This window comes from Cinclus cinclus, chromosome 2, assembly GCF_963662255.1.
Source record: "Cinclus cinclus chromosome 2, bCinCin1.1, whole genome shotgun sequence".
In the NCBI taxonomy this organism is placed as follows: domain Eukaryota; kingdom Metazoa; phylum Chordata; class Aves; order Passeriformes; family Cinclidae; genus Cinclus; species Cinclus cinclus.
In genome coordinates this window covers 55,662,315-55,676,424 of record NC_085047.1, presented here as the reverse complement: position 1 = coordinate 55,676,424, position 14,110 = coordinate 55,662,315, and the positions used below count along the sequence as shown (strand labels likewise).

Below are 14,110 nucleotides of genomic sequence, written 5' to 3'. Positions count from 1 at the left end.
TAGCAGCTTTTTATTGGTTACAAAACCTAAGCCCATATACAAAATTAGGAACACATTTAGATGCCTCTTTGAAAGAACGTTTTAGTCTATTTTAACTGATAGTTTAAAAAAATAATAAAAACAATGCAATTTTAAACACTGTTCTGAAAACGTAAAAGTGCAGCAATATCATTTGTTTCCTTTATTAACTATGAAATGGTGCAATCCCAATCAAAAGCTGATAAGGTCACAGCAGAAAGAACTGAGCAAGCACTTTGTTCTGCCCTACCCAGTTCTCTGATGTTCACTTTTATTGTAATGCATTGAGTGCAAGAAAAGAATCGAATCTTTACAGCAGAGGAAAACTGTTGTTTCAGTATCAATTTGTAAGTTATCTCTAGAAAAACAGTGAGTGTAGGCTGAACTGGGTATGCATCAGTCTAAATGGCCTTCAGGAGACTAGACTGAATTAGAAGGAAGGAAATATTTGTTCACAATAACATCTGCTGGAACTCTAATTTCACAAAAACTTTGTGACCTTACCTAACTTTGACTTTTTATTGTTTAGTTTTTTAGCGAACACCACACAGTTTCAAGATTTTAGACTATAGTGTGTGAATAGGATGCAGTTACCATATGAAGCTTCAACTCAACTTCTGGGAAAAGAAAAAAGGCACAATGAACTTCAACTCAATTTTATGTGCACAAGAGTTGAAAAATCTGAGCCACCTTAAAGAGAAATTGATTCTAAAATTTATAAAACCTATAAATAATCAGAGGCCAAACCGCTATATTAAAACAGATTATCTAGCAAGTAAAAATCTTGCAGTTTAAACATACGCTTGTATCCAGCTGAGATACAAGACAACTCACTCTTTAAAGTGGCTCCACCTTGGCAGATATATATTTAATGAATGCACACCTGCTATGTGTTGTTCATCAGTGGAAAAACAGCTGATCCACAAAGCTCTGATGGCAGCTGTCCTTATCTTCATCACAGTAAATACAACCCACATCCAATAACTAAATTAGTTTAGATTTTTCTATCCCTTCACATCAATGCATTGGGAAATTACACCCAGTAAACAACAGCAACAAAACCAGTTTGTGTGATAGCTTTACAGAATTTCAAAGTTACCAATCTTTGCCCCAGCAATACCTAAATCCCTTTGAAAGTGACTGGGTCAGGCGATTTTCCAAAAGCAATGACTTCACATACCTTATATAAAGTTATTTAATGTGCGCTGCACATCAGGTTTACGCTGAGTAACGGCAGCTTCGATACAGCCTCACACATCAACCAGTTTGTATGTTTTTAATCACATGAATAAGATTTGAGACTAACTTGTGAATTATTCTTCCAATACTCCAAGAATGAAGCTTTTATGACGCTTCTAAGTAGTTGCTGGTTTGTTGCCAACCACATCATCATAAGCACTGGTTACTAAGTAAAAAATAGTTTAAGACTAAATTACAGTAAACATGAAAGCTCCACAGTTTAAACCCAATATAAATCAACCATATCCAATTATCAATTTAAAACAGAAGATATTGACTACTGAAAGTTGAAAGCAAGATTCTTTTTAACTAATACATTTTTTGGACAGATTTTTTTTTTTCTACAGTCTGGGACTCTTGCTTTCAGCTTAAACAGAAGTTCAAGTCCATAACAGGTTGTAGCTCAGGTAAAATACCATGCACAGCATTTTATTACTTCAAAACAGCAGGAACACACAGGCTGAAGTGAGTGGTCAAATAGGGCTCGCTGTTCTCAAAAATTAGGTATAATGGCAAAAGCTTTACCAGTCCAAATCTACAGTTCATTCTCCAACCCTGGTTTCTGAGGCAGTTAATGAACACACATCAATTACTGATAGCTGAAGTAGTTTTTTTTGTTTGTTTTAAACTTAAGTGTTTAATCAATTGCCAAGTGTTGTGTTTTTATAAGTTACTTTTATTTCAGTTTCACCAATGAAATTCATTTGGCTTGCATTTTTGAATCTATTCTTCCACATAAAGTTTATGAAAATATGTTTGTGGAGGACGATGATGGAGGCTCAGAACAAACTGGGCCTCTGTAAAGTCTTCCAAAATGTATGCATCATACCAAAGTGTCTTGATCCACAGCGCACCATTTTCCAAAGAAGCTACTTTTCCGTGGAAAGCCAATGTGCCACCACTATGGAATATTCTTAACAAAAACTGCAGATTGCGGTTTTCAGCATGTGGCACCAGGAAAAAGGCAAAAAAAGGTAGTTGGGACTGTTAAAAAGAATTCTGAAACAGTTTAAGAGATCATGCATATGCATTTACAGTCCATGTGATAGTGATGTTTGGCAACTGCAAAGTGACCAATACATGGCTTGCTTTAGAAGCATCAAAACGAAGAGGCATGTGTGTCTTGGAGCCTTTTGTTTCTTCACTTGGTAGCCATCTGGTGGTGCTTCATACTGGTGTGGGACAAGAGAAGCTGCACTTTTTTTGAACTTAAAAATTAAATTCTTTCGTTTGAAGGTTGGCCGTTGGGTCAAAGTTGTAAGTACCTCCTTGAGTGGCTTCAGGAATGAGACTGGGGTCTTCATCGATCTACAAAACAGAACAGCAGAAACAACATAAGAGGCCAATTTCCTGCATGACTGGGCACACAGAGAAGACATTCACAAATGTTCATATATTGTTTTTAATATTATTGCAGCAAAATTAGATCCATTTTTCCAATTCAATTTCCCAAATATGTTCAAAAAGAACAACACATCAACTCTGTTCTAATACCATCAGGGAAACCAAAAATTGTATAGATTAGGGACAGTGCTGCTGTTCAGTCAGAGCAGTTGCTATTTTAGCTGTGCAATTTAATTTTCAGTGCCAATTTTTAGTACTTCTGGAGTTGGCTAATCACTAGTTGTGGAATCCAAAATTAGTTTTGTACTTTTTCCCATTTTCTTTCAACATGAAAACACATTTTTATCAGCAGCTGATACAAATACTTACATAAAGCTTGTAAGAGTTCTTAGTATCTCCTATCAGAATTTGAAGGACTTAGAACTACTCATTTCAGAGCAGTTTTATGTAAGCACAATTTGAATTTGGTTTTAAACCAGAAGGACTTCATTGCTCCATAGATACAGAGTGAAAGGAATCAGCAGGCAACTTCACCCAGCTTCTTCAGAGCTGTTAAAATTTAGGTATTTACAGCCTCAAGGAATAGCAAGTAACATGGTCACAGTAGCACCAAAATGCAGAACTCCAAACCATACCCATCCTCCAGAAAATCACCAGCTGCATTGTTCTCTGAGCCTCATTTGAGATCGTGTGATTCTGAAGCAGGAAAGAGCCCTTGTGTGGGGGGTCTGAACAGCTTTCTGAGACCTGGCCTTGCAGTAGTGCACACATCAGAACTGACTCACCTAAAATCTTTCTCTTTACTTTGGGTGACACTGTTTAAACCGGGGGCAAGAGATTGAGTGACAGCAATCTGCATGTCATGCTAACATGAACACTGAGTCTGGTTTCAGAATGTTTCACAAAACGTTTTTGTTTTGATAAATTAGCACTTCTGCCTTCTGCAGGGGTACTACAAAATAACCCCACCAAAGCTCACCTGCCTTTAACACAAGAAACTGAAGTCAGGAAGCTCTTAGTGCTCGTCCAAAAGTACAGGCTGTGCACTTTACAGGGCTCAGCAAATGAACAGATGGGATTAGCAATGAAGGGACATCGAGCAGCCAGTAATATCTCATGGGAATACAGAAGATCCTGAAGTGACAGAAGGCAACTGAGAACACTCCTGGACAGTCAGTCTTAACACTACCATAACCAACCTCTTGTTTCCCTGGAGCAATTAAGGAACTTCTACAATTTTGAGTTTCAGAAGCTCCATAAAACATAGTGACAATATAATAATCTGAAGCTAAATCCTGCTCTTGAGTAAAGGAGGCATATTCAGCCCATCAGGCATATATTAGATTGTGTTAATGTAAAAAGTAAATGCACAAAAGGAAGTCCTAACCTCAACTGGGATATTTTTGCCCTCACATCAACCAGACTGTGCTCTTCAGTTAGACAAATAAGTTTTAGGCTCTCTATGGGGACTCTAAGGCACTGCTCACAGAATCAGTACAGGCATAGGGAACTTTTCACACATCTTAACCTCTGGTGACTAACTTCCCAATTACATGATGGGCCCATGAACTGAAAATCAGTAACTGAGTCCTGAAGTTAAGAGCTGGCATTTGGAGAGTTCAATTTAAGAGAAGAACTGAAAACATAATTTGTCTTCAAATTGCATGTTAAAGTGCTCCTCAGGAACTCAAAGGCAGCCAGTAGCAGGAGGAGCTAGAACCAGAGGGTCAAAATACCTAATCTGGGTGCAACAAAATCCTGGATGGTCCAGATCAAACAGTTGCAGAAAGTGATAATAGATTTGATGACTCTTTTCACTGCAGAATCCAGACTGAGCAAATACAGAATTGAAACACAAAAATTTATCTGAAAGTAAGGATCTGCTACCCCTTTCAAAAGGGGCAGCAGATGATGAAAATAAAAAGGGAGAAAAAATAAAAAGGAGCCAGAGAACTGTCTGGATTGTAATCACAAGTAATTACACATCAATCTGACAAAATTAAGTGAGCAGTGATCAGTTCATTAGGCAAAACTAGAGTAGTCCTCTTGATTTTGCTGAAGAAAAGTCCTGGTATTGAGAAACTCTTCAAAGACTTTAAATTGAGGAAACCTCTACTGAACAAGAACCAGGAAAACTGACTTTGGAGATAATGTATGTGTGTGACCACTGGAGCTGAGGAACAGTGACAATGTGCTTACTAAGCTAAGAGCACAGTGGATATACTTTTCCATCTTTAGCATACTTACATCATCACCAGAGAAATACTGATCTATAATTTCAAATGCTAGTTTATAAATGTCTTCATTCTCGTGCTGTTGCAAGGCTTCGATTTTCTCTAGCCCTGAATAAAAGAAAATGGAGGAGAGTTTTGTAAGATTAAACCAGAGTTACTGACTACTTTAGAAAATAAGAAATATTATTAAACATTACTACTGAAACACACTAGAAAAGATGCAGCTCAGTTTGAAAATATGATCTACACAGCAGCTATCTTTGTCTCTAAGAGGAAAGAAATAGTTCATGAACTTTACATGCCAGGGAATATTCCATTTTATGAACAATGGATAATGGAGTCTTCTCTTTGTTTAGATAAAACTCTTTTATTTTTTAAAACTTCTGTCTACTACATAACTTTTGGGTTAGTCATTGTGCTTTCTATGCATCACCCAAAAAAGTGGCTACATTTGTGTGTTGCCTGTAAGTTTAAAACAGCAAGGTGACAAAGCAGCTAAAACATTAGTCCCATTTTCAAACTGAATGTGGAATTACACAAGGGGAAAGCTTCCAGGGCATTATGTTTTTCAATATCTCTTTATTATAATACATTAATCAGCATACATTAAAACTTGGATTGTGATACTGAAAAGACTCCTCATCCTGCTTTTGTCTGTATTGAAATTATGATCCTAAAACTTGCTTCCAAGGCAATAAACCAGAGCAATAATTGTGTGTTTTAACACAGGACAAAGTATGTACAATTATCAAATGAAAATAATTACAATTCTCATTGAAATCTAAAAAATACCTAAGCTACAGAAAGCTGCTTCAACAATTGCCTCTACACAGCCATCTCCAAACTGAAATAAACAGAAAAAAAGTTATGTTTCTCATTAAAAAGTCTCCCTTGTTTACCCAAATAGCCTATGTTAAATAACACTGCAGTAAACATCAACAGCAGCAAGGGGAAGACAGAATAACATCCAGCCAATTAAATTTTTTAAAAGCCTAGTAAGCTCTTACCTCCACACTCTTCTATAATTTCAGCTATTGTGCTAGCCTCATCACCAGCCATTATCAGGATGTTTTTCAGGCCATCCAGCACAACCTGTACCACTTGAGAATCCTTTACTGAGAGTAAATTGCAGAACGGTGGGATTACATTTTGTTGTACAAGGTATTCAACCTAAATAATTAAAATAAAAAAAAAAATGCTTTCAACATTGTGCTTCTACACAAATTGCTGCATGTACAACATTTTAGTGACAGATTGAAGTCCCACTACACATACCTGATCTTTTCTCCCACTTATTGTCAAATTGCTAATTGCCCAAGCGGCTTCCTTTTGGGTCCCAAAGTCCCCCTGAAAAATAAAATTAATAGCTCATTAAAATCAGCATGGAAACATCTGTCCAACTTATTAAAAATCACAAACTCCACATGTCAGATTTATAAAAAGAGGATGACAACTTGCATAGCTGATAGCTTGACTGACCTTAGCCAGCTGGTGTATGATCATGGGGATTAGCCCAGCATCTATTACAGCCTGAACTTGTTGCTGGTTTCCTGCTGTGATATTGGAAAGGAACCAAACTGCTTCCTACAGTGGGATAAAGCAAAAAAGCAAAGCACTTTTAAAAACTAGTCAGCAGATGAAAAACAAAAAACAACTCAACCAAACCTTACCACCTCAAAACCTAAAATCATACCAGATGCAATCAGTAAACAGGCCTCCTCCTCAGCAGCACTTCTAGTACACAAACTTTCATTGCAAATTTTTATTTTATTGGAAGACAACATAGAACCAATGTGAAATTAATATGATTGATTCACAGGGCCAGATTCTCTCTCACACAAGGAGTATCTCCATATATTGGGAGTAATACTGATGCAAACCTTACATCCACTTTGCACTGCTGGAGTGACAGACAGGCTTTAAACTTTCAATCACTTTTAGAAGGAACATAGGAAAACTGGAAAAGTACCATAATAAAAGGCCTTGTCCTGTAATCCTACTACTGACAGCTCAGTAGTACCTTTCTGCTATGATGAAAGGAAGACTCCACCTCCCATCTTCTTCATGTAACATGGAGTCCACAAATCTCATTCAAGTATCACACATGACACTGCATCCTGTCACTTTGCTCAGCAGTTACTCCTTCAGGAGGTTCAACCACATAGCTACCACCTATCTCATGGCAGTTATAAATTTCCAGTTACAAAGGGGGATACTTGTCATGACAATCCAGAACATCTTCAAAAGGCTCCAGTCTTAAGTAAAAGATGTGGCAAGCAGGCAATTATAAAGCACTGCAGGCAAAAAACATGGGTTCCCACTTTTTTAGGAATGTGTACCTTGTTTTTATTTTTTTTGCCACTCACAAGATAGACTTAAACAAAATTACTTTTATTTTTTTGTATAAAAACAATTCCTTGGCATTCAAAAGAGCTCTTCATCATTCTTTTGTGAGAGTTGAGAGGGCAGGCAAAAATAAATCACATCAGTTTGACTGTCAAAGATAACTTCTTCAGAGATCTTCACAGGTGACAGGGCCTGAAGAAACAGATTCCTCACAAACAGATTTCTCCTCAATGATACACTATATGGGGGAATCACATAATCTAAACAAAAAAGCCTTTTCCTCAGCCAGACCATCTTTGCAATGGAAAATGGCACAATGACTCAAAAAAACCCCAAATATCATGAAATACGGCTCTGGAAAAGGAGGCACTGATCACTTTCATCAAACTCTCCCTATTCCACACAATTCATGCAGCAGTGAAGCTGTTTCTGCCAAAAGGAGACTAAATGCAGAGACAATTTTCAGGAAAGGACAGTGATACATACACCTTCCCTGAAGGTGAAGGTGAACAAATGAACAAGTGAACCAATTTCGCTATGAAAAGGTGGAGTGGGAAAACTGAATCAGTCTTATGCAACTCACTGGACTCAACTAAAATAATGAAAAACTGTAACTGAAGTTAGCCAGTTACTCACTTTGCAAACAGAAAGTACCTCACTTCAAAGCAAAACCCTTCAGTCCTCCCAGAAAGCACGAGGCATCAACACCAAAGCACGGATACTCTGTATGGCTGGTTTCAATCCTAATTAAGCATCAGCCTCAAAGGCTGCATCTTATACAAAATTGCTCACATGCCGGAAATAACAGCTGCAGGAAATTCTTCTGTAACGTTCCACAGGCTACTGTTTAATTTCTTAAAAGAAATTACTAAGTTAGGAAGAAGCAAATCATACCTTGTTTATCTTCTCTTTTGGATGCGTCAGGAGATGTGGGAAATAAGACAAAACATCACAATTGAGAACAACTTGTGTCTGCTCATCAGTACCAGTTACTATGTTGCCTACTGCTCTCAGTGCTGCTGTCTGAATATCCAAAGCAGGAAGGAAAAAAAAATTGCATGTTAAAGACATTGCTGTTACTTATGCTATAACAAAGATCATTTTAAGATGTCTCTTTATAAAAACACTTTGCAAAATACAATTTAGCACTTTATCCTCTGAGCTACATCAGAGAAATGGATGCTGTTTCATCCAAAGGCACAGTACATCAGAGAATAAATGCACTGCAGCTCTACTCAAAAGGTGCAAAGATTAGAAATTAAAAAAATATTAAAACCTTAGAAGATTAATTCATCATGTACCTGATCTGTGTTAAAATTTGAACAAGAGCTTCCAGGCTCTATGTCTGCTGAAGTTGCTCACTTCTCCATTCAGCTCCCCACTAGGGCATTCAAAACCTCACAACTACTTACTGAGTCTCGGATGATTACAGAAATGGATTTTACATCTCTATGTATTGGTCAGTAAATGCTTTACAAGTGAAAGAATACTGGAAAGACTTCTTTCATCAAGTGAACTAGCCTGACAAATTTCAAGACAGACAAATCTCATCCAAAGTACAAGCTAAACAAACATGTCAAATGCACAGATACACAGAAGAGCTCAGTATTACAGCGGATGGTTCAGAAAAAACCCCATACACATTAACTAAGGTTTAGTTTCATATTGTCCTTAAAATTAATCAAGTAAGCTCAGTTAACCATTCACAGCTAATTACAAATTTACTTTACTAAAAGGACTCAGCATTTGCAAATATTTCCATACTCTAAACTTCCAAAATACTGATTTCCATGAGCTATTCAGATAGAATATGCACAAATCCATGTATGAAGCATGAGAAAGAGTACATATTACTTGAATCCTGGAAAACGTAAAATCTATTGTCATTAAATATTTTAGGACTACAAAAGGAAGGCACCCTGGTAATCACATAATGGAAGTTAATGTTTAACCTGTCACTTTCCTTAAAACTGTGTTAGCACTGTTTTGCTTGAGCTTTCTTTCTACTTAATATTTTATCCCCCAGTGTAGGTAACATTTTTTCTTCAGTTTTACCTGAAGAAAGTGTAAATAAATGTTAATAAATAAATGTTCATTTCACTAACTCCACTATTAAATACTGTAAGGCACATTTTTTTTAGCAAACAGCATACAAAGGACTATTCAAACAACTGAATCAGACTTACTTGAACTTTAACCTCCTGATGACTCAGAAGGGGAACTAGAAAAGGTACAACTCCTGAATCAATCACCATTTGTATCTGCTCATTTCCACCATCTGTTAAGTAGGACAAAGCCCAAACAGTGTCCACAAGAATCTACAAATTGGAGAGAACATGGTTTACACATTGAACAGAAAAATCCATATAATGAAGGCTTTAGTGAACAACATTCCACTTATCTGGGGGTGGACAGGGGAAACCATGCAATTTAATTACAGGAAAAACTTAAACATGATTGTGATGAGACCTAATCAGTAATATGTTAGATTATTATGTACAACTATAAAAATCAGGGCCATTTGATCCATCAGACTAATTTCTATACGTCCTCTCAAGTTCCTTTTTAATGAAATACCACATTCTGGTGCATTAAGTGACAGCATACATCATCTCACAAAAGTAAACTGTTGGGCTTGATTTGCATTTCCAAGATAGACAACCAGCTTAGGTAACTAGTTGTGCTAGTAACTTTCTGAACAAAATACCAATACAGCCTCCTTTTAGTATGGCCGTAATTTGTTAGCTGTGCTATCTTATGATTATGGAATACATGAATTCCCTTAAGTCTCTAATCCATCTGACACCTTAGCATTTCTGATCCATAGTGCAGTCCTGAAGTGAAACTGCAAACAAATCTGGATGTATGCCTTCTCCTGCCTTCATATTACAAACTAAAAACACAGCAAAGGAAAGGAGTTCTTATACCTGCTAAAGGACTAGCAACTATTGTAATGTGGCAACTGTTGAAGTGTTCAAGCAAAGCAAAACCCACAGAGAAATGCCTATCATGCAGGGCCATCTGAGAATCTTAAAAGAAAAAAAAAAGTAATTCATGACTTGATAATCATGATTATAAAGCCCTCAAAATAGACAGGTACAAAAGTTAGTTGTTGAAAGGTAGTACCTGAAGCAGAAACAAAGCCAGCAGAAAGGGATTTCACATCACATAGAGATGATGTTAGGAACTGCAGGAAAAGAAATCTGTACCCCCCAAAAGGACATAATCTGTTGAGGTACCTAGATCTAGCCTACTTTTAAAATAGATACCCATTTAAAATTTCCAGCTTTGAGAACAGCTGAATACTGCAGTACTGGAACACAGGAAGGACTTTACAGTCCTGACCCACAGGCTGCCGCCGCCCAGCTCAGGATGCCAGCCAGCACAGCCCAAAGGCTTTCCTGCCACAGCCTGCTGCTGCCCTCACCTCCTGTCCTGCAGGGACAGCAGAAGGTGCTGCAGTGGAGCCACTATGGCAGCAGAAGCAGTGAGAGATGGTGCCTCACCAGTTTGCTGCCCCACAGCCCTGCTGGTGACGAGAGCAGCAGCCGCTAGAAGCGCTCACAGGACTGTGGGCTGACCTACCTGCATCACTGACTCATCTCCAAAGATAGGTTTGCTGCTCCAGTACGGAGAGGCTGGGACCAGACTGGTACCTCCAAACTAGCACCTGACTCTCAGGATCAAAATGACGGACACCCTAATTGAGATCAGTCAAAACCTGGCATCACAGTCTCATACCTACATCAGTAAGCTCTCATACAATCATTGCTTGCAAAAAACCTTAAAATTTGGCAGGGAAAAAGAGCCTACAGGTTAGACGTATATTTGGTTTTGCAATGAATTCCCTTCAGCTTTGTCCAAATTACTCATTGAAAAGTCACCATGTGCTGTCTCCCACTCACATAACACTGGGAAAACCCTGGCAAAATCCCAGCTTAAACTGTACAAATATTTTGTGGAGACAAGCCCACTTTACCATTAAAAAAGCAGCAGAAACACTGCTACTACAATGTTGAACTAGTAAGTGTCAGTTCCACTGATCTTATGCTTTATTTTATCCCCAAACCCAACACAAGGGTTCAATTCCTTCCTCCCTAAACTAAAGGACCACTATAGGGATTACAGAGTCCTGACAGAAGGAGAAAAACAGCTCAGTGTCACTCAGTTAACACAGATCTTTGTTCTCAAGTCCCAGTATATAAGGCTTCATGAGGTAAATCCACTCCCTAGGACATTACTTGGAAAAATACAGGTAAACTCATGAGTCAGGAATGTGGGAAGTACTGAAGGTTTAGTATTAAAAATGTGAAGGTTGTCAAAGGTGCCACAAAACAATAGTTCATAGTTTATTGCTGTTTGCTTAAATATATTTTCATATACAACTTCTTTAATTAAATGTTGCAAAGTCAGGCACCCAACAGGTTACAGAAGTTAGGTTTATCCTTATGATCACATTTGACTGGACTGATATACAGAGTTACATGTACTTTTTTTACACATATTACATATAATCTACGCAAAATTATAAACTGGGGCAGAATTAAAGTGCAGCTGGTGGTAAAGCTGGCTATTTAATTTTTTAGTGCTCAATTCAAGATAGGATTTTTTTAAAAGCTATTTCAAATACACAGGATAAAAAATGCCATCTTTTACAAAAGGTATTTCAGAAATGGTATTAGCACTTTTTTCATGCTCTGAATGACTATAATCACATTAGTTTTCATATTTAATTATGCACTTATGACAATCATACATAAATTAAAACACAAACCCAAGTTTACCACTTCAACAAAATCCTGCAGCATTATCTTTCTAGAGAAAACAAAGAATCTAAATATTTAAAATTCTAGAAATTACTTACGTTTATATCTGTATGGTAAATGAGAACACACAATGCTGGCAAAATCTGAAAAGAAGTTCATCAGTCATTACAGTAGAACAAAATTGGTGGTAAAATTATGAATCCAGGTATTGCAATCACAAAGCTTAGCTTGAGTCTGCTTTAGTATATTGTAATCATACACTTTCCAGCAGCTGGTCATTCCCTCGAAGAATGTATAAAAATATCTGTATTATCTGTATTTCAAATTTGTGAAAATATGAGACAGTACTATATTCCAGACACAGAATGTATACTGTATTTTTAGAGATAACAAGCAAATAACAGAGATAAGACACCCTGCTGCTATTTAAAAAGCTTTGGTATCACATACAATAAAAATTATTAGCCTAGTATCAATTTATAAACCTCTCGGATTAAAGTTTAATTTTTTATGATCACATATGGAAAAAAATATAAAACTAGGCTGTGATAAAACTGCTTTGAACAGAGTGTTTTGTTTAGCAAAGCACTACTTGTAAATTTTCCCTGTTTCTCTGCTTAATTTTTAAAATTTCATTAAAGTTTACCTGTTAACAGTAACATACTACACATGGCTTCAAAAACTGTATCTACACTTTTGAATTTATCTTAAAGTCAAGAACTTTACCTACCATTACAGTTCTAGTCAAACAGCTCCATTTTACTAACTATGCCGACCCTATCAACTGAGCATCTGCTCTATTCACCAGTTTAAAAATATTTTCAGGATTTCTGCTCAGGTTGGGACTTGGCATTGACTGCACGTGCACACTGAATTGAAACACAAACCACACTACATGTCACAGTTTACTTACATTTTCTCTTGCTGAAAATAATTACATTTTAATTCTTCTACATACAGAATCAAATTGTAGCTTTTTTTAGTGAAAATGTGTAATACAGATTATTTTAATGCTTTCTAGTGTGTTAATTTTTTGTTGCACAGCTCACCACTTTAGTCTTGCTCATTTTCCGACATTACAAATACCCTCATTACAGCTGTAGTAAGAACCACCAAATTGGTCAAATTTTTTCATGTAACAAATGGCAGAATGGCAAAACACATGTGCAGTGACAAAAACCAGGCAAAAATTCATAGTATGACAATGTAACACATTTGGCCTCCAGCCCAGAGTATAAAACATTACCTATCTCATAATTCTTTATTTACCTCCTGAACTGTCTCCATAGGCGGTGGGGGGTCCTTATTCCTGCAGAGATTTACAATGACCCATGTGACGTTCCGAAGGAAGGTGATGGGAATGGAGGGATTGATGAAGGACAGAAGAGGTTTGACAACTCCCAGTGATATGACATAATCTCTACACTGAGGACCATCACCTACAGAAATGAAAATCGTTGCAAAAGAAATTACATTAAAAATGGAAAATCTTGAAATGTATGCAATGACATGTTGGGATACTGAAATTCTATGTTTCCTCACCAACAGTCTACCACTAAATGGTCATATTTAATTAAATATACATACGTAAAGTTATGTATGTATGTATATTTTAGGAAACACAAAATTTATCCTGTTAATGTTTTTTGATAGCAAGTGATACTATTATTTAGAAAAAAAACCCAGGAGGTTCATATGTGATTCTGGCCATATTGAATACTTTCAAAAAATTGTATCAAGACACAGAATTCAGAGGAAACATAGTCTCATGATAATGCCAATGTTCAAAAAGTCAAGTTCTAAAATGGACTGTTCCCTGAATTCAAATCATTAAAACAAGAAGTTACCTATAATATTTCCAAGAGCCCAGACAGCTTGCTCACAAACATTCTGGTGCGGTGAATGAAGTAGTCTCAAAAAGAGGGGTACTGCATCTGCAGAATGCAAAGATTGGATCTGTTTAGTACTGGATATTGGTATATGAGCAACATTTTCACTGATTTACACAAATCACATTCTCCACCATGCCTTATACATGTTTCTGTTATGAAGGGTGCACAAAACAAGGGTTGAACATTTCTACGTATATCCAGAGAAGGTAAAAATATTCTTGGTAAGAATTATTACTCAACAATGCTCCCCACATATAAACATTCCCCATAT

The 14,110-nt window shown here is 36.9% G+C and overlaps 1 protein-coding gene across 1 annotated transcript in view; it reads right to left on the bottom strand.

The window, feature by feature from the left end:
- The window catches only part of KPNA3 (karyopherin subunit alpha 3), a 45,307-nt gene continuing 31,197 nt past the window's right edge, over positions 1 to 14,110 (bottom strand). The window contains exons 8-17 of the mRNA XM_062487689.1: positions 13,795 to 13,881; positions 13,217 to 13,386; positions 12,046 to 12,090; positions 9,368 to 9,499; positions 8,076 to 8,204; positions 6,315 to 6,419; positions 6,111 to 6,182; positions 5,843 to 6,005; positions 4,849 to 4,943; positions 1 to 2,565 (exon numbers count right to left, since the gene is read on the bottom strand). Of these exons, the coding sequence (XP_062343673.1) occupies positions 2,467 to 2,565; positions 4,849 to 4,943; positions 5,843 to 6,005; positions 6,111 to 6,182; positions 6,315 to 6,419; positions 8,076 to 8,204; positions 9,368 to 9,499; positions 12,046 to 12,090; positions 13,217 to 13,386; positions 13,795 to 13,881 (1,097 nt within the window). The 3' untranslated portion in view covers positions 1 to 2,466. The remainder of the gene's footprint in view (positions 2,566 to 4,848; positions 4,944 to 5,842; positions 6,006 to 6,110; positions 6,183 to 6,314; positions 6,420 to 8,075; positions 8,205 to 9,367; positions 9,500 to 12,045; positions 12,091 to 13,216; positions 13,387 to 13,794; positions 13,882 to 14,110) is intronic.